Source organism: Rattus norvegicus, chromosome 19 (genome assembly GCF_036323735.1).
Source record: "Rattus norvegicus strain BN/NHsdMcwi chromosome 19, GRCr8, whole genome shotgun sequence".
Lineage (NCBI taxonomy): Eukaryota > Metazoa > Chordata > Mammalia > Rodentia > Muridae > Rattus > Rattus norvegicus.
In genome coordinates this window covers 46610456-46631386 of record NC_086037.1, presented here as the reverse complement: position 1 = coordinate 46631386, position 20931 = coordinate 46610456, and the positions used below count along the sequence as shown (strand labels likewise).

The 20931-nt window shown below is 42.4% G+C and overlaps 1 protein-coding gene across 3 annotated transcripts in view; it reads left to right on the top strand.

The window, feature by feature from the left end:
- Ttc29 (tetratricopeptide repeat domain 29) overlaps positions 1 to 20931 on the top strand; it is a 218366-nt gene that overhangs the window by 23505 nt on the left and 173930 nt on the right. For all 3 annotated transcript variants that reach the window (XM_017601216.3, NM_001013890.1, XM_063277892.1), the window contains exons 5-6: positions 8841 to 9064; positions 14631 to 14816. In XM_017601216.3, coding sequence (XP_017456705.1) covers positions 8841 to 9064; positions 14631 to 14816 — 410 coding nt within the window. The remainder of the gene's footprint in view (positions 1 to 8840; positions 9065 to 14630; positions 14817 to 20931) is intronic.

The following is a 20931-nucleotide window of genomic DNA, read 5'->3' as shown; positions in this document are numbered from 1 at the left end:
GAATTACATAGCAATTCTATTCACTGTCAATGTGGTAGATTTATTTATTTTTAAATTAGAAGGTTTAGCTAGATACCTAATTGAGTCTAAATTTAAACTGAAATGAAATATTCTATTAATGTCTATATTCTAATTGTAATATTTTATTTTCATTTTTTAAAAGCTTACATAATAAATAATACCACACTTATTTAGGTGGTGATTCTGAAGAGATTTTCAGAAAACACATAAATTAATACATGCTAGATGCTAATTATTTTAATCATTGTAAAGAGAATTTTACCCAAAATTATAGTGACATGTCAAATATATAATGATAGAAGATACAGCATGATACGTAAACATCTAAAACTATTTTTAAAACTTTATTTTAGGGGCTGGGGATTTAGCTCAGTGGTAGAGCGCTTACCTAGGAAGCGCAAGGCCCTGGGTTCGGTCCCCAGCTCCGAAAAAAAGAACCAAAAAAAAAAAAAAAGAAAATGCTCTACCGGCTTTAAAAAAAAAAAAAAACACTTTATTTTAGATACATATCCTTAAACTTCATAAAGAATAGAGATTGTGATTATAATTTTGTCATTAAAATTCTTACCGCATGATTAGTCATAAATAAAATAACATGAAAAGTTCTTTATTGAAATGTATGTTTAAAAATATGCGCATTATTCTTCCCTTATTGAAATGTCTAGAAGAATCAGTCATGTTAATCCTAATAAATAATTCAAATTATAATGCCTAGTCATAATTAAAGAGAGTTTTAAATATAAGTATACCAAAATTCTGCTTTTCAAGATATTAACACAGAAGAGCTAAACTTAACCATACAGAAACTAAACTGCGTGGTGAACGTGTAATTAGTGGCTGTACAGATACGCTGCAATGTGGGTTCCCGAGAAACCGTCCAAGTTGGAAAGTGTTTGCCTTCTCCTATTAGGCATGGGTGCTTACTACGGCGCCCCAATTCTCCCACACATGACAACTAAATGATCTGAAAACGTTGACCTAATGTGCTCCTCAATCAGCGTGCCTCCGAAGCAATGGGTGCTGTTCGCTGCTCTCGCAGACAGCTTTCTCCTTTGCTCTTGCCCGATGGGTCAGCTGGGTCCGTATATTATTTGGGTGCACATTGTTTGCATATCAATTAAAATAATAATCTGTGTTAAGATGAAGAACCAAGCCACCAGATTTGCATGATGTGACTGCAGTTTGCTGACTTTCCAGTAGATGCCCCCAGAGACCAGTCAACTCACTGGAAGCCCTTCTTTATAAAAGAAAGGGTGTTTGGGCAGTTTGCTTTTTGGTTTGTTTGTTTGTTTGTTTGTTGTTTAATGTTACAACTTTGTTTCTGACTAAATTATGAAGTATGTGGAAAATAAAATAAAAGCCCTTAAAAATGCAAAGCCCCCATTCATGTATTACTTCCCAGTGTGTATTGACCATATTGGATGATTTTCTATCATCACTGTGACCAAGAATTGTTTAAAGCATTTAGATAATAAAGGCTGTCATTGTTCACTGAGATTCCATCTATATTTAAAGTAACTGAGTTCTAACTCATTCTAAGTGCTGAGAATTTTATTTTGATTTCCTCTCTTTCCTCTAGCTTTATGTAGAGAAATGTTTCCCAGGGTTTGCTGTTGTTGTTTAGCTTTGGGAGAAAAATTGCAAGAGTAAAAAGTATTGAAACAGAGTCAGGGCACTGAAGCGATTGTTATCAGTATTCGTATGCATGGAAACACAGTGTTTCATTTTGAGCCTGTGCGATATCTCCCTACACTGAAAAGCAGAGGTAAGGATAGCGGTTCACTTTATTTCGTGGAAATTATATTAACTGAAGCTGTTTCAGTATTCATTAGCCAGTGTGCTTATCCCGCAGGTGATTCCAATAACATTTATCCCTCCAATATGAGTGTAAGACTGTTAAAACCGGCACAGATATCCCACTAGTGGCTTATAAATATTAACTTAATGGAATAAAAGTATTAGCCTGACTTTTGATGAGCTCTTACAGATCTTTCAAGTTTATCTCTGTCGAATTAAATAAAATTTTTATGATCTTGTTTTAAAGTATGTTTTTTTCTTATCGAACTGCGCTCCAGATCTCTGAATGTGAAGGTTCATTCTGATAGTGTGGCTCTAGCTCAGCCCATAAAGAATACGGTAAATGTATTCCCCACATATGTGGAGAGGTCTTAATACTCAGGTTTTAAAAGTCCATCTTTAGCTAACACACTCATGTGCACACACAGGAATAAGCAGACCGTGCCTGCCCGTCTCCTCCCTCTACCGGTTCTGTTTGTAGAAGGGTGTGGTTTTCAGCCTTACTAAATGGTTGCCAGTGTACTTCCTTTCTACCCTCCAATGAGACTCAGCTATCGAATCCATTTGTCGTGGAGGCTATCACCTGCCTGCCCCTCATTTTAAGAAGAAGGATCATCTGGGAGGGTCTCAGAATGACTCTGATCACTTTTCCTGGCCCAGTTGAACACAGATTAGTTCAGACAAAAGCAGTGTGATTCAAACAGGAAATTGCATCATAGTTGTCAAAATATAGCAAATTTTTAAATAAACAATGCAAACAGAACACTGTAGCAAGGATGAAGAAGGGTAAAGTTGTCCATGTAACTGATGGCAATGTGGGGGAGTGGGAAGAATTATGAATCAGGAGGCAGAGAGAACTGTGTGTGAATCTCTGGTCTGCCCCTTGCAAGCTTCTATGACTTTGGTCAACACAGATATTTTAGAGGATTTTTGATGCAAATTAAAATAGTTACCCAGATTACCATTGAGTGGTGCCTTTACATAGCAGTAGACCCCACGTAGGCAGAACTAGCTTACATCTGGTTTAAAACCTGTTCCCCATCTGCAGATCCCATCCTGGAATCTTAGGACTTCTATTGCTGTGAGGAAACCACATGACCAAAAGCAACTTAAATAAAAAGGGTCAACTTGGTCCTGCCTTCCACATCACAGTCCATCACTGAAGGCGGTGAGGGCAGGCGCTCAAACGGGAGGAAGTTGGCGGAACCTGAAGGCAGGAGCTGATGCAGAGGCCACGGAGGGATGCTGCTTACTGGCTTCCTCTCCACAGCTTGCTTTTCAAGACTGCCCAGGGGTGGCATCACCCACAATGGGCTGGGCTCTCCTACATCAATCACTAATTAAGAAAACGCCCTACAGCCTTGCCTGCAGACCAGTTTCACAGAGGGCTTTGCTCAGCTGAGGCTTCCCGTCTTGGATGACCCTCTAGTTTTTGTTGCGTTGATGTAACTGGTATGTCACAAAAGCCTCATGTGCCTCCAGTGATCACTTCCTGGAGCACATTTTATAGGTGGTTGGTGCGGTCATGAATGGCCTCACATTTTTTATATACCACTTGTGCTCTGTGAGCACTGCCCTCAAATTCCATAATGTGAAATCCTTCATGAGATTTCCCAGAATTTTCCTTTCCCCTTTGTGTAAATTTTTCTTCTGATGCCTAAAAGCAATATTTTAGTTTAGACCAATATTCATAAATGTTTTTGGTGTGTCACTAAAATTGAGGAGTAAAGCAATCACATCCCAAGGAAAAAGGATTAAAACAATGATAAAATACTATTCTCTTTATATTTAAAAAAAATAAACATTTTTAGCAAAGCAAGTGAACGTTGGCTATGGTTCTCTATTAAGAAACTAAATTTGAAGAGTTCAAATATACTGGCAAAAAAAAAATGCTGTACCTTTTTACTTCCAGAAAACCAAGGCATGTCAATAAATAAGGATTTGGGGCAGGTAAATAATTTACATCATCTGTGAAGGTCTGAGTAGGAACCTATTGAGTAAACTGGCGTCACTGATTTTTCTTTATCCTGGGTATTAATAACAAGGCTAGTTTTATGATATGTATGTTTACACATTAACATATGTGCAAAATCGAAATAGCAGCATAGATACATACTGAAACACTGCCTGTCAGAGCATCTTTGTGAAGAATGGCATTTAAGCATCCACTAGATATTTTTGAAATGGACGTTAGTTGTAGTTTGTGAATGTTTGGAAGCTGAACGCTGTCTCAAACGTAATCTCAGTCCGGCCTTCTGATGCACCTTCAGGACTTGGGGCCTTAGGGAGCAGCAACTGATCTTGATTAAATTAGGCGGAAGTGGCCTTATTGGAAGGATATTTGGTAACTAATTAGGTGGAAATTAGGAGAGAACCTGGTCCAGGAGGAAAGGCCAAGTCATAGGGCCCTTAACAGACAGACGGTGGACAGCAAGAATAGCCAACAGTGTTCCTAAGAAGCTGCTGCCTCACTGACTGAGCCCTAGTCCTGCTTACATCCTGGTTCCCAGACAGTGTCTGTGGGTCAGCACTTTACCTCAGTACTCATCCTTTTACTAAAGGGCCCTGTTAAAATTGCTAAAACTCCTGCTCCACAGACATCCCCACTGGGATGGTTATCTCACATACTCTAGAATGCTGACAGCTGTGGAGGGGAGGTCACCGCCAGCAAATGAGCCTCTTCCACTTCTCAGGGCCAACAAAGAAGGCCCAGGATGCTTGTCTGCATTTGCCCTTTGTCTCTCTCCTGACCTCCCAGGATTGGTCCTCCCAGATGTTCCGCCTAGGCTCTCCCAGATGCCAGCCACTATTTAAACACTATTTAAAGCCAGCATTTCACTTTATGCTTGACCCAGGCCTCCTCACTCACATGCTGAGAGCCACCAACACACAAAGGCGACATCTCTTATTTCAAGAAAGGTTGGAGTTCCAGCCTCTGTCCTCTGAGGTCTCTCTAATCCTGTCTTCTGGGCTGCCAATCATACATACCCTCAGATTTCCCAAACTCCAGTTAATAATTTTTAAAGTCTGTTTGACCATTTGTTTCCCTCCTTTAGAATATGACCCATTGTCAACCTGCTTCACCAAATCACCTACATGCCAACAAGTAAATACCTTTTGGAGCCGACAGCTTCCCCTACCTCCTCTACCCTGGTTCCAGACCCACAGCCTTTCTCATGCGTGGCCAGCAGAGCCCTCTATCTCCCCTTGGAACTCTAGGCTTGACCTCCTCCATCCCTTCTCTTGGACCAGGTGTGAATGAAGTTCAGAGTCTCGAACTCAAAGTCTTTACGTCTTTATAACCTCATTTTACTTCCCACCCTCAGCCTCAATCCTCCCCAGTGTTAAAGGCTAGCCTTGTGGCTCAGATAAAGCCAGACCAACGTTGTGATCTTTGTCTGATAACTCAAAATTCAAAAGCCTCTTCCTCTCACTCTTCCCCTCACTCTGCTCCTATAACGAAAAATAAAAATGAACAACAGTGAAAACATTGCATGCACTGTGGGAGCCATAGGGAAGTGGAATTACTGGATCCCTTGAATGGAAATTCAGTTTTAGTTCCAGAATGTCGGAAGCTTGTCTTTCGATGTCGTATATCTGATGTAGCAAGATGACAACCAAAGGCAGCCTTGGCTTGCATCCTCCTTGCAGCATAGCAGGGTAGCTTTTGACACAGTTCTGACCAGTGAGGCATAAATGGGGGCGGGAGGAGCTGCTATTTATAGGAATGGTTTTGTGTCCCCACAGAAAAGGAAAGGCCGCCATGCCGCAGACAGTCTCCTTTCTTCTCGTCTTAAGAGTGGTTTGTGGCAGCCTGATTGATAGACAACAGCAGGGCACACAGTACCAGACAACCCCAGAGATATTAGCCTTGACTCCACCGTACACCCAACCAGACCTGCTCTCCGCCATTAACAAAAATCTAGAAGCTTTGATTCTCTGTTACTGGAAGGGAAACCCTCTTACTGAATGAACACCTGAGCTACATGGTCCTGCAGAGGTGGTCATTTTAATGCACTTGGCCGAGCTTCACCATCAGCTCTGCAGATGAGCTGGCCTGAGCTAGCCTGAGCTCGCCAGTGCAGCTGTGTCTCCTGTCTGTCCTCATGAGCAGCCTTTCTGCATACAAACCTTGCTGCTGCTTGAAATTATGATGGCAGGAATTGTGGCCCTCTTTGTCCAAAACCTTCAGTGTGGCACACAGAGAGCGGGGATGTTACCGTGCTCCTCATACTGTCCTAGGTCCTTGAGAAATTAAAGGGCCAGCCATCTTCTGCTTAGAACCTCCTGACAGTTGGCTGTTTCCTCATGCCCTCTGCTCAGAGAGGTGGGCAAGGAGGTTGTCAGCCTCCTACCTTCACGAATCCCACAAGAGAAGGCTACAGTCCCCCCCAACCCCTGATTCTTCTGGACGTTATAGGAAGTCAGGCTCCATTTCCAGCTTGCCTAGTATTTGGCGGTGGGGGTGGGGGGGGTGTGGCTCATTCACAGTCTCGCTCCTGACCCTTCCATTCTGTGCCCTTCTCACGGGATCAGAGGACGCGGCAAGAAGCAGAAATCATGCATTAGTCTTCTCTTTCAAGCTCCTAGAATCACATAATGGCTCTTGCCTTGTTTTGTTTGTTTGTTTGTTTTGTTTTGTTTTGTTTTGTTTTGGTGTAAGAAGATGGTTTCTTTACTCCCTATCAGCGATCTCTGTAACGATCTGGTTGTCAGGTGGGAGAGGGCTGAAATTCAAGTTCATGTAGGATGATCCTTCCAGACACTTCTCAAGTACAGTCATGTGAATGGGAGGCAGGGGGACCTGGGGATGGAATGTGTGCCTAGCAGGCTCAAAGACCCCGAGTTCCACCCCCAACATCACAATAATAATTATCCACAGTGCGTCCGGTTAACATAGCCGCATCCGCCTCCTCAGCAGCTAGCTCTGTTGCTGTTGGCCTTAGCAATCTCTCAGTCTCATCACGCCGCCATGTTTCCCTCTTACCTAAGCAGGAGACGTTCTTGGTAGGTGGGGCCTGCACTATTGTGTTGGGATTTGATTTAGCTCAGTGGTAGAGCGCTTGCCTAGCAAGCGCAAGGCCCTTGGTTAGGTCCCCAGCTCTAGAGGTGGGAAAAAAAACAGACAAAATCAAACCTCCACCAGTAAATCCCGATGCATAGCTAGATGGTGAAAATCAACTACCACAGGGCTGGTATTTCCCAGAGTTTGCACACACTTCATCTCATGTGTTCCTAGAGAAGTCCTGTAATGTGCTTAGGACTGGTGCTAATACAGGCTTTTACCCAGGGAAAGGAGTGGGACTCAGGGATGTCAGGGGAAGGATATTGGAGTATGTCCTACTCCACCTCAGGACTCCTGATTCTGAGTGATCAGACAGATTCCACTGACCCTCAAGTCTATATTGCCCCATCAGGTCAATTGTCCTAAACACTGAACTGTCTCCTTTTAAGGAAAGAACATATGTAATTAACATGAAACTATATCTTTCAGCACCTAAATTGTTCTTTTGGTAAAACAGTGACTACCCCATAGTTGTTCTCCACAAGCATGTAGATTTCTTTCTTTCCATTTGTGTGTGTATGTGTGTTTGTTGTTTATTGTTTGTTTGTTTGTTTTCGCACAGGATCTTTCTACAAAACTCTGGCTGGCCTGGAACGCAGCATTGTAGACCAGGCTGGCCTCAAACTCACAGAGGTCTGCTTGCCTCTGCCTCCTGAGCGCTGGGATTAAAGACGGGTGCCACCACGCCTGCCAGCACATTAATTCTTAAGTGAAGACTGTCAATCATTGTTTGTTATGTGTCTGCATAGGTGTCGTCTCCTTAGGCAGGCATGCAGATTTCATGAGGGCACTGAATCTATTTGGCCTAGAACAATACATCCCCGGGGACAGGAGGGGCTAAGGAGATGGCTCAGAGGTTATAAGCCAAGGAGTATACCCACCGGCCCTTAACTGCCTTTAACTCAGAGTCTCCAGAGAAAACTGGCTAGTAAAACTGTCTGTATCTATAAGACCTGGGTCAGACTTAGAGACCCTTCCCCCAAGAACCAGGCTCAAAGGTGATCATAATGGACTCGCATCACCCAGAGGCCTCCATCTGCAGGTACACACATGCATTTGTACCTGCACACATACGCACCAGACACATATGATATGCACACAACACACAGAAGAGAATGGGAAAAGTAGATATTTCATCATGAGAAAGCCAGGATGGATTTGTGGAATAAACCAGAAAGTCATCTGTTGCTTTATCCCTGCCATAAAGTATGACTTAGGAGGTTTTTATTTGATTTTGTCTTTTGAGGCAGGCTCAGACTATGTAGCCCAGGCTGAACTCAAATGAACAATCCTCCTGTCTCAGCTTTCCAAGTTTCCAAATTCACTAGGAAGTGAATTTCTATCTGCTTATCTACTTACTTGATAATTGAATTATCAAACCATTCACTTGATCTTACCTGTAAATAGTTATGTATATATCTGCTATGGTATTTCAGGAATTGTTTAAAACGTTAAATGCAGAAACACGATTGTCTGAAGACGGTCAAATTCTAATAATAAATTGTAAAACTATGTAACAGAGAAATTAAAGGTTTTTAAATATTTAGTAACAAGTCTTTTTTTTTTTTCCTCTTGGTCTTCTGTCTGGGCTGGCAGGTGTGTTTGGTCTGCTGATAGTTTGGGTGGTTGGTTTGAGCAACGGTGGGTGTAAGTAGGTGTAGGTGGGGGAAGAAGGGAGGAAGTGTGTGCATATGTATGTGAGTATGAAAAACCTTTGAATAGTTAAGTAACATATTTGTCCTTTCCAGAGGTGTGGTTACATTAACATAACAATGTTAGGTAAACTCCCAGCATCCTTCTTAAACGGAAGTTGCTTGGTTTGCTGCAAAGATCTCTTGATAGTTTTCATGCTCTCGCTGAGGAAGATGAGTAAGAAAGCCTGCTTAGACTTCAGGATTTTAGAGAATGGGAACCTCTCTCTGGTCTAAAATGGCTGGTGTTTTGCTTGTGTTCCCAGCCACAGGAACTCATACAAGAAGAGCATCTGCGTGGACATGCTGCGAGATGGCTTCCACAAGTCCTTCACCGAGCTCTTCAGTCTGATGGAACAGTGGGACAAGCTTCGGGAAGCTGCGCAGGCGCGGTCCCTCTTCTGGCTGCAGAGGCCTCTGGAGGACCAGCCAGACAAGTTGGACAATTTCTACCACTACCTGACCAAGGCCGAGGCTGCGGAAAGGAAAGGTAGGCGCTGGGATGCGGGGAGGCACCCCAGGGAAGATTCTAAAATGTTGCCCTATGAATTTGATACATTAAGACAAATTGCACGATTCAACCTGGTCCACTGAGTAGCTTTAAAGACTAAAGGACCAGCTCCAAAGACATTCTGCAGATGTCATTGCAAGCCTGGGAAGACAGAGTGTTCTACCAAACATCTCCAGAAGTTTCCAACAGGTATAAGCCTTTCCTATCATCAAGAACACATCCTGATATGTCTCTGCGTTGTATGAATATTGGCGTGTTCTCAAAGCACTGTTATGTGAGAACCACACAGATTCAGTTTGGTTTAGCATGTATGTAATGAACTTTGAAAGTTTTGTCATGAGATCCTGTTGACTTGGATCAGGAAATGATAGTATTTAAGATATGAAAAGCTTGTAATTTCTAGGTTGTTATTAAAGCCATAATCCCAGCACTTGGGACATAGAGACAGCTTACTGTGAGTTTGGGGCTAGCCTCAACTACATTGTGAGATACTATTTTACAAGAAAGGGTAAAATAATATACAATCCACAACTGTGGTTTCAAAAGTTAATTTCCTATATTTCACAAAATAATTTAAGGCATTCTTTTGCCATATTTTAACACTTTTTAAAATAAAGTTGGTATTTTTTTGTTTAAAGTATTATGTACTTAATACTTTAAAGTATTAAAAAAATCAAGTATTAAGAAAATCTCAGATAAAATTGCATGGACTTAGCCATTTAACATTTTTAGGTCTGTATTAGGCATTTGTTGTTTTCATTAGAAAAGAGAAAAACAATTCTAAAATTTGGTATTCCAAATTTTCCTGCATCCTTCTGATTGAACACACAAGAAGATAGATAAAGAAAGACAAGAAAGGCCAGTTCTCTATGTGGCAGCATGATCTTTCACTCGGCGCCTTTCCATGGTCAGTAGACGACGCTTCCTGTCCGTGCTTGCTTCTGTGGTTGTGAAGACAGGTACACAGGCAGAGGGGCCAGCCAAAGTCCTGGCCCTCATAGCGAGCTCAGTGCCATAAGACTGTAAGATAAGGGCATAATGTGAACACAAAACCCAAGGTACGAGAGGGTCTTCTAGAGCATGGGAAGCATTCTAACTGCAGAATTCACATAAAATGCAGTCTTTGGATGAATTTTCAAAATACAATTTAAACATGAGAAATTGACTATTATAAAAAAAATATGCCATGTTATTACAAAACAAACAAAAGCCAAGTTCCAAACTCTACTGCCAGAGCAAACTCCTGAATTGATACTTACACTGGGAATAGAATTAGCCAAGATAAGCTTTGCCCCTATTTATTTTATAAGGTTCAATTTCATTATCAGTTTAAATTGGGGGCATTCATTTGAGCAGCATAAATGCGAGCCAAGTGCCTGACGTGCTGTGATGTGTCAGTGCTGCTTCGGTCTGTCATAAAGCACCTGTGGGATGATGAGTCACAGATGCTCAAGTTAAAGGAAATGAACACACAGAAGACCAGGTCCCAGTGAGTTCCTGTTCAAGTGGCATTGTATGCTTTATTGTGCATGTCTGAGAAATAAAGTCATACTTATTAAATAGGCAAAATTACCTTTGCTCAAAATAGCTCACCCAGAGGGTTATCTCCTATGAGGTGCCATGGCTTTTGCCTTAAAGAAATATAGAAAATTAGAATTATTGCCCAAAGTATAATCAGTTTTTAGAACATTGTACATTATTTTTCTCCCTTCACACCTGAAATTTATCAGAGGAAAACTGAGATCTGAATAAAAATTACTCCAGAAAATGGCTAGAATGAATCCTAACTCTGAAAACACCTGTGTATGTTTTAAGGAATGTATCTGTGCATCTAGAATGCAAAGTTCTGTTAGGAGTGTTTCAAGGTCCACAGTGTGTGGTCTCAGGATGTGAAAAGGTGATGCTGAAATAATATGTCTCTAAGAGTCCTCACTACTTCTTCATTCACCCATCCACCCACCCATCCACCTACCCAACCATCCATCCATCCATCCATCCATCCATCCATCCATCTATCCATCCACACATCCATCCATCCATCTTTCCATTTATTCATCTACCCACCCATCCATCCACCAATCCATCCATCTATTCATCATCTACCCATTCACCCACCCACCCACCCACTTATCCATCATCCATCCATCCATCCATCCACCCATCCATCCACCTATCCATCCATCCACCCATCCATCCATCCATCCATCCATCCATCCATCCATCCATCCATCCATCCATCATGGTGAAGCTCATTTCATCCAAGCTGTGGCAGTATCAGCAGTCATCCACATCAGTGCTGCCTCATCTGTGGTATGAGCAGTAGTTGTCTGAACTACTTGAGCCTCAGCAGATGTGCACAGCAGTAACATTAGCGTTATTTAAATCACCAACACCACTCACTGCTTTATACCAAACTTGTTTTAAAGCAGCCGAGTTCTTCCTTTCGGGGTCATCTTCCCTAGGTTAACTGTCTCAGACATATCTCACAGTCCCCACTGTGAGTCCTTTCCTTGCCACTTGGAATGTTATTCTTAGCGTCTTGAGGGAAAACTAGCACTACTGGTGACAACAAGCTGAAAGTCAAGCTAATTCTAAAGTCTCTACACCCCTTACACTTGACTGGTAAATTGTGGTTGAGCACTGCGTAGCTATGCTGCCTTCTGGCAACCGTCATTTATACACACAAAATCTGTGGGACCCAAGTGGACACTCACACAATGTAAGTTTTATGCAAAGTAGAAAAATGGGAGACATCATCCAGTAAAGTAAGTTTGGAGGACTCCGGTTGATGGCTCTGGGCTTACGCATCCTGATTCCGCAGCACTTAGCCGAGCATTTTATACACCTTTGTTATCGTGCTGCTTCACTAAGTGGAGAAAATTAGCAAGAGTATTTCTCAAACTTACTTTAGCAGAGAATCCCCTCTTTAGGCTAGAAGTCATAGTGTCTGAATAACAAACCCACAGTGATCTTTCATCTTCCCATGATGCCTCCTGGTGACTCACTCGAGGAGAACAGGCTACTTAGACTGTGAAGGATACTAATGTGGTTAAAGAAAAATAGCTCAGCTTATAGGCATTCTTTAAATACATTAATACTGGGAACTTACATAATTGCAACTCATTCCGTTAAAAAATACTCTGTATATATAATGATGACAATATATTAAATTACAGTTCAATTTACTAAAAAACAAAAGTATTTACACACACATTGGCAAAAATAGAAAGTTGACATATCTTACCCACTGGAGTCTGTAAATAGAAACTCTAATCAGTAAAAATGAAACATTTGATAAACTATACTTTACTAGTCTATGCACATGAGGTGAGAAGTTTCTGTAGGAAGTTTCTGTTAAGAAGAAAGGTGTGGTTTTTAGAAGCGTCTTGATTGAAGAGCTGAGAAAATGGCTCTGTGGAGAGTTCTTGCCTAAAGCAAGAATAAAGGTCTAGGTTAAGATTCCCAGCATCACCAGTATATTTGAACTCTTCAAATTTCTGTTTCTTAATAGAGAACGGTAGCCAAAGTTTACTGGCTAGTTTTATGTCAACTTGACAGAAGCTAGAGTTATCTGAAAAGAGGGAATCTTAATTGAGAAAATACCTTCATAAGATCTAGCTATAAAGCATTTTCATAATTAATTATTGATGGGGGAGGGAGGGCTCAGTCTATTGTGGGTGGTTCCATCCCTAGGCTGCTGGTCCTGGATTCTATAAGAAAGCAGGCTCAGCAAGCCTTGATGAGCAAACCAGTAAGCAGCACTCCTCCATGACTTGTGCATCAGCTCCTGCCTCCAGCCTCCTGCCCTGTTTGATTTCCTGTCTTGACTTCCTTCAGTGATGAACTATGAGGTGGAAGTGTGAGCCAAATAATCCTTTCCTCGCCAGCTAAGTTTTGGTCATTATGTTTTGTTTCGGCAATAGAAACCCTGACTAAGATACCGAGTATGGCTGAACGTCGCTATAACACCAGTGCTAGGTAGGGGCAGAGATGAGAGGATCACGGTGAATGGCCAGCCATCCTAGGCATAGCAAAGCAGGCAAGCCTGCTCCAGCTTCAGAGAGAGACCCAACTTCAAGGAAATAAGGCAGCAAGCAACTGAGGAAGACGCCTCTTCTGGCCTCTGCAAACATGCACATGAATGCACACACACACACACACCCCACTCTACTCACACATGTACACACAAAGAAATGGTTCTGAAAGAATGAAGTGACTTATCTACAGTTTTTGGCTGCAACCTTTTGTATGTTCAGGATAGTTCTTCTGGGATTTCTTATTTAACTTCATACAGCATACTAACAGACAATATTACCCACAATCATGCTCATTTTAGGAGCTGACCCCACTAGTGATAGTGAGAAGTTGGTATCAGTGACCTCTGTTCATAACGATTTGTTTAAGTGAAATTTAGTCCCAAATGCAGTAACTTATTCCTGTGATGTCAGGTCGTGGTGGGCAGAGGAGGAAGAAGACCACGTTTGAGGCTCGTGAGGACATTTGATTTACAGGATCACGGCGCAGTTTGTTACCACAAAGACATCTTTGCTCAAGTTCACTATGGCAGCATCATTCACAAAAGAGCATCACAGTTTAGTAGCACACTCTTGGGGTGACATATCTATGCACAAAGCCCAGAGATGCTCATAACAAATTACCAGAAGTTTGGGTGAAAAGAGTGGCTAGTTTGTACACATTCTCAACTTTAAAAAAATCCCCAAACAGAAGCATTGCAGACTCCCATTTTAGCATCACTTCACACTTCTATTTCTAGAAACATTGGTAGGAAATGGATGAAGCATGCTGTCATCCTGACCTAGGTCTCCTGTACATGTCAGCCATATTATATCCTTTTGGGGTAAAGATATCTTAGGGCTTCCATCTCCTGTTTTCTCTTTCATTTGCTTTAGTTTTTGTCATGGTTTAGAAACATTGATCTCACCAGGTTTTTTTAAACCCATCTCTGGGATGTGGAATAGTCCCTCTCCTCCCTCCTCTCCTCTCCCTGTTCCCTCCCCTTCCTTCCTACTCCCTCTCCTCCCCTTCCCGCTTTCCCCAACTCCCCCCCCCATTCTTCCCTCCCCTCCCACCCCTCCCTCCCCTCCTTCCCTCCTCTCCCTCCACTTTCTTCCCTTCTCCTCTTTCTCCCCTCCTCCCCTCCCCTCCTCTTCCCTCCCCTCCCTCTCCTTCCCTTCCCTCCTCTCCCCTCCCTCCCCTCTCTCAGTGACACCACTATCCTCCCCTTCCAGGAGAAAGGGAACCTTGCTAACAGATACTCTCCGTTGTATAAAGAAGTCATATTTCAACCAACTATGCCTCAGTTTCTAGTGCATCTGCAGTTTTTGGAAAGATGTTTGTTGCCTGTCTTATGCCCATATTCTTTGATTAATTATTTTAATAGTTAAAATAAATGACGTTTTGCATTAGGTTTCATTTTCAAGACAGTTGGCCGTGTATTTAAGAAAAATATAGAAGCAATCTACAGTATCCTGTTCATGTGTCCTAAGCCGAGTCTCTGATGCACTGTTTTCTCTTCTTTGTAAAGGGTACTATGAAGAGGTGTATAACAACCTGTATGCGCTGGCCTGTTATTTCGATAACTCTGAGGACAAGTGGGTGAGGAATCACTTCTACGAACGGTGTTTCAAAATTGCTCAGCTGATCAAAGTTGACGGTGGGAAGAAAGAAGCGGAGGCAGAGGCCCACATGGGTCTTCTTTACGAGGAAGAGGGTGAGTCGGCCTTCTCTGGGGATGTTTTGGGGGCTCCCAAGGCCAAACCAAGATGAAAGTTAAGAAAAGGACCTGAATATAAGGAGGTATTACTGCAGTCAAAAAGCAAAAGTGAGTGGCCAGAGTCCGTTTCAGTGTTCAGTGATGAATCCTCTCCACACAAGTCTTTGCTGGCCCGGCAGGAGTAGCGTCCGGAACAGCCAGCTAGCTTCCTTAATCATGCCCACACATCCTCTGCCGCCTTTCTCAGGTCACGCGCTACATCCTGTTTCTATTTGTGGTGCGTTGTTGTTGTTGCTGCTGCTGCTGCTGCTGTTGATGTTGATGTTTTCATACCAGCCCTTTATCTATTTTGTGATAGAATTTTCACTTACAGAACTGTTTGGAAAAAAAGCTCCCTTTGTGAGTTTCCTAGTCCTCCTCCTCCTCCTCAGGCGAGAAGATTAAAAACAGCACATATCAGACTCCGCCCTGCTGTGGTTTTACAATAATTGCTGAAGCAAATGCTTCTTTAAACAAAACTTTGTATTTAATGTTATAATAAGATAACCCCAAATCAAACACAAACAGCAGAATGGTCAAGAACATTTATTATGATGACTGATTAAGGTTTCACAGGGCAAGTGAGGGAATTTATGAAAGGGTGTGTGCAGAGAAAATGCAAAAGGTATGTAAGGGAAGATGAAAATAATTTATGAACCTGCTATTTCAACACTCTGGTTCTTTGGGACAGTGGTCAAATTGATCTATATCTATATCTATATCTATATCTATATCTATATCTATATCTATATCTATATCTATATCTATATCTATATCTATATCTATATCTATATCCATATATATATATATATATATACCCACTGTCTAATGGCCACTGTCTGATGACCACTGTGTGATGGTCATTGTGTAATGAACATTGTGATAATTAGTGTGTGATTGTGAATGTTGATTGTTGATACATACATGTATATTTATATATATTACATATATTATATATTTGATACATATAAACTGCGTTGCATCCACATCAGTATTGGTCAGGCTCTGGCACAGCCTCTCAGGGAATGCTAGGGCACTGAGGTGGGAGTGGGTGGATGGGTGGGAGAGCACCCTCATAGAAGCAGGAAGGATGGGGGAGGCGATAGGCGATTTAACTGAGAAGGGGGATAGCATTCCAAATGTAAATAAATATTAGTTTCTGTGATCTGGAAAGCTAAGTTGGATGTATCCTAAGGCATGACAGACACTACAGTGTGATTAGGGTCATGTAGTGCAAACAGCCCAGCAAATCTGGACAATGTCAGCTTGTGGTAAGAGATCCTGCAGACTGTATTTAAGGGACGCATGATGAAGTGGAGAAGTATTGACAGGACTTGGATATCGCTAGCATTTAGACATGTATGAATGAGAGTCCCATGCTCTGAGAGAGGAGCCATGGCTGCCGGAGGAGCAGGAGGGACAACTGCTCTGAGTGGGAATCTCAGCTAAGAGGAGAGGCAGAAGTGTTAGCCTCTGTACAGTCGGACAAGGAAAGTTATGCCTTTCAAGTCCTCCTGAGATGCCAACTGTGGGAAGAAGGGGTGTGGCTAAGAAGCTGCCACCATGATGATGTAGCTCAGGAGGAGACAGCGGTATTAAAGGGAATGAATTGCTCTATTCCATTACCATTACAGTTCATAATATCTCAAAACTAGAGGGTTAGTTAAATAAGCAACTCTCTGCCACAGACTACAATGGGGTCATGAACTTGCAACTGAGCAAAATCCATTCAGTAATCAAAGTATCAGCACATTTATCAAATACTGGTCTAGAGTCTTGTGCCCAGGGCAGGACAGGGAAGAGACCAAGTCCAGGTAATCTTGAAGCCCAAATGTTTCTACGTCTACAGCCCACTGTATAGAGTAAATCCAACCATTGACTGACCAACCTCCAGCCTGTTGTCTTGCTGAATAGCTCTGTGCCCATACTCCCTCCTCCCGGATTTCACAATCTCTGAGTGAGTTTTGTTCACCAGGTGTATGCATCACGAACATTACTGTTTTATTTGTTTATTCATTCACTCATATCACAACTCTCGGGAGTGTCCGCAGCCCTATATGAAGCAGCCACAGCACTGCGCTTGGTCACTCATTGGTGACAGACGTTGAGGCTGTGCCAAGATGGGCGCAGGGCATGTGACCCCAGTGGAGCTGCTGCAAGGTAACGTTTTCAGCTCTCTGGATTGCTCACACACAGAAATGCCAACCTATGTCACCGTAAAACATACCAGTTCTATAGAAAAGTTAATGTTTGTCTTTGAAATATTTTAAGGTCTTTGCCTTTGAAGCCATGCTCAAGTTGGAGTCTGTTGGTTTGTTTCAGAACTGCCTTTTCTCAGAACTAAAATTACGGGATCTGTGCCCTCGAACACTGCCTGAGCACCAGAACCATTTTATTTGTAGCAAGACCAGTAAGCCAGCCTTGGTGCTAATTCTAGAGACTGCGTGCTTATTGACAGAGAGAACTATCTGCAGCTCCTGCAGCCTGGGGTAGAATTTTCACGAGAAAAGCAAACTCACATAGTGTCGATACACACAGCTAGAATGGAGGGGCTCACCCGTGTAGGATTCCTTCCACTCATCTGATCTGATTGGTCCCGACAGGCAAATGGAGGCCCCACAGCAACATCTAGGCAGCAGCTGGGCTCCGGGGCAGGTGGTAGCCTCCTGATTCCATGGGTGCCCCCATTCAGGTTTAAAGAGGAAGCTAGCCGGCAGATGGCAATGGGAGGGTTGTTAGGGCCCAACCAAGCAGGCTATGGTTCAGGGCAGGGCTCCAGCTCCCTCGGGGAACCATAGAGCAAATGAGGAACAAAAGCAGATGCCATTGTTAGAGACTGGGAACACGGTTGCAGTGAGGAGTAATATGTAGCCCAAAGGCACAAATGGGACCAGTTCTTACCTAGAGCCTCTTGGCCAAGTCAAGCAAAGAGCCTCAAGTCTCCACTCTGCTGAGGATGGCTGAAGTGTGCCCTGACTCCCATTGGCTCAAGGGCAGGCAAGCTCATTGTTCAGTGCAAGTATTTGCAGAGGTATGGCATTACTGGTCAACATGGAGGAATCAGGTACTGACTAATTCTTATAGCAAGTCGCCAGCCACATCTTCTTTTAGAAGCATGAACTTATTTATAAGAATCTTTTCATGTAGCCAGGATGCAGAAGCAAGGAGTGTCCACACTGCATTTGGTGGGCATTGCAGAAAGCACCCAGGCACTGGAGCAACAGGAGACGTGCTCATTGATTCTGGAGTAGTTCTTGGAGGGCTAGACAAACCATGAGTCAGACCTGGGAGAACATGACCAGCGGAAAGTGACAGATGACCTAAAGCCAAGACACAGCGATCTTTAACTTCCATCCCCAATGTGGTGACACTGGCCTTTTCTCTGTCATCATGACTGGCCCAGCTTGCAGTTGTAGCAGTGTTGTTGGTAGGGAGAGGGGTTGGGGGCGATGCAAACCAATAGCTTTGGTGGAGGAAACAGCAGCCCTTTCCACTGTCCCCCAGTGACTTAGTAACTGATCCCAGTCTTGTGTTTTGCCCACTAGACATGAGCAAGAAGACTAGCTTGTCTCCATGGACTCCTGTGGACACTCGTTTCTTTTTTGGTGGACTAAATTAAGAACGTGAGCTTTGAGCAGGTTAACCCTCCACTTCAGCCATCTTACTTTCCATGCCCTGCCTCTTCTCCCAGGTCTCATAGATGTTTTACCAAGGACCATTTGCCAACATTCAGGAATTCATTCCACTTCACTCAAGACTCTCAATCTAGCTACTGACCGCCATAGGAGATGGGAAGGGCAATACAAGGTTCTCCTGAGTGGCGAGTATTCATTACTGAGAATGTTCACATAGACAAGCCAGGGAAACTAGAAGTAATGTTACTGATCCCAATTAATGCTACTCTAATTAACCTCAGTGGTGGAGGCAGGAGAGCTCCTTGTTACCCACCCCAAAGTTCTGAGTCCTCGAATGAAAGATACACATGCACTCCTATATTTTAATATGCCTTGAACAGCTCAGTGGCTGGGTCACTTCCAAACCTACACATGATTAACAAACTCCCCTCTGATATTTCTGAGTTAATACTTAGGAAGGATGTGTTTTCCAGTCCAGAAATCTCACAAGCCATGATGGCAGCAAAGACACTGAGTTAAGAATAATTGGACTTTACAACATTAACCTTAAATTCTTCCAGTGACTGGGAAACTTTGGAAGAAAGAGAGAGTCGCCATGCAATAATCACTTCAGTTCAAGTCCTGGAATTGATTGCTAACTGTCATTCTGATGGATAGATAGTGTCTCAGATTGCCTGGAGACCAGACATCTATAGGACCATGATGAAAACACACTAGGGACCTGCACCCAGAGCAATGGCTGTCCCGCAGCCCTCTGGATCCACGAAAGACCTGGTCTCCCAAGAGTGCTCTCACTCCTAAGATCATAAGGCCCACAGGAGAGACAAGCTTCAGCCAGAGACAACAAGACCAACTAACATCAGAGATAACAAGATGGTGAGAGGCAAGAGCAAGAACATAAGCACCAGAAACCAAGACTCCTTGGCAACATCAGAACCCAGTTCTCCCACCACAGCAAGTCCTGGATTCCCCAATACACCGGAAAAGTAAGATTTGAATTTAAAATCACATCTTAGGATGATGATTGAGGATTTTAAGAAGGACATAAATATTTATCTTAAAGATAAACACAGGGAGAACACAGGTAAACAAACAAGAAATCCTTAAAGAGGAAACACAAAAATCCCTTAAAGAGTTACAGGAAAACACAACCAAACAGGTGAAAAAATTGAACAAAACCTAAAAATGGAAATAGAAACAATAAAGAAATCACAAAGGGAGACAACCCTGGAGATAGAAAACGTAGGAAAGAGATCAGGAACATAGATGCAAGCATCACCAACAGAATACAAGAGATTGAAGAAAGAAACTCAGGGGCAGAAGATACCATAGAAAACAGCACAACAGTCAATGAAAATGCAAAGTGCAAAAAGCTCCTAACCCAAAGCATCCAGGGAATCTGGGACACAATGAGAAGACCAAACCTAAGGATAATAGGTATAGAAGAGAGTGAAGATTCCCAACTTAAAGGGCAAGTAAATATCTTCAACAAAATTATAAAAGAAAACTTCCCTAATCTAAAGAAAGAGATGTGCATGAACATATAAGAAACTTACAGAACTCCAAATAGATTGGACCAGAAAAGAAATTCCTCCTATCACATAACAGTCAAAACACCAAAATGCACAAAACAGAAAGAATATTAAAAGTAGTAAAGGAAAAGGGTAAAGTAACAAAAACAGACCTATCAGAATTACGCCAGATTTCTCAACAGAGACTATGAAAGCTAGAAGTTTCTGGGCAGATGTCATATAGACCCTAAGAGAACACAAATGCCAGCCCAAGCAAAATTTTCAATTACCATAGATGGAGAAACGAAGATATTCTATGACAAAACCAAATTTACACTATCTTTCCACAAATCCAGTCCTACAAAAGATAATAGATGGAAAAATCCAACACAAGGAGGGAAACTACACCCTAGAAAAAGCAAGAAAATAATCTCCTTTCAACAAACCCAAAAGAAGATAGCCACACAAATATAATTCTACCTCTAACAATAAAAATAACTGGAAAAAATAATCATTGGTCCCTAATATCTCTCAATATCAATGGACGCAATTCCCCAATAAAAAGACATAGACTAAGAGACTGGATACATAATCAGGACCCAGCATACAGGAAACATACTTCAGTGACAAAGACAGACACTACTTCAGAATGAAAGGCTGGAAAAAAATTCCAAGCAAATGATCCCAGGAAACGAGCTGGCGTAGCCATTCTAATATAGAATAAAATTGACTTTCAACCAAAAATTATCAAAAAAAAAGACAAGGAAGGACACTTTACACTCATCAAAGGAAAAATCTACCAAGATAAACCCTCAATTCTGAACATCTATGTTCCAAATGAAAGGGCACCCACATTCATAAAAGAAACTTTACTGAAAGCACATATTGCACCACACACAATAACAGTGGGAGACTTCAACACCCCAC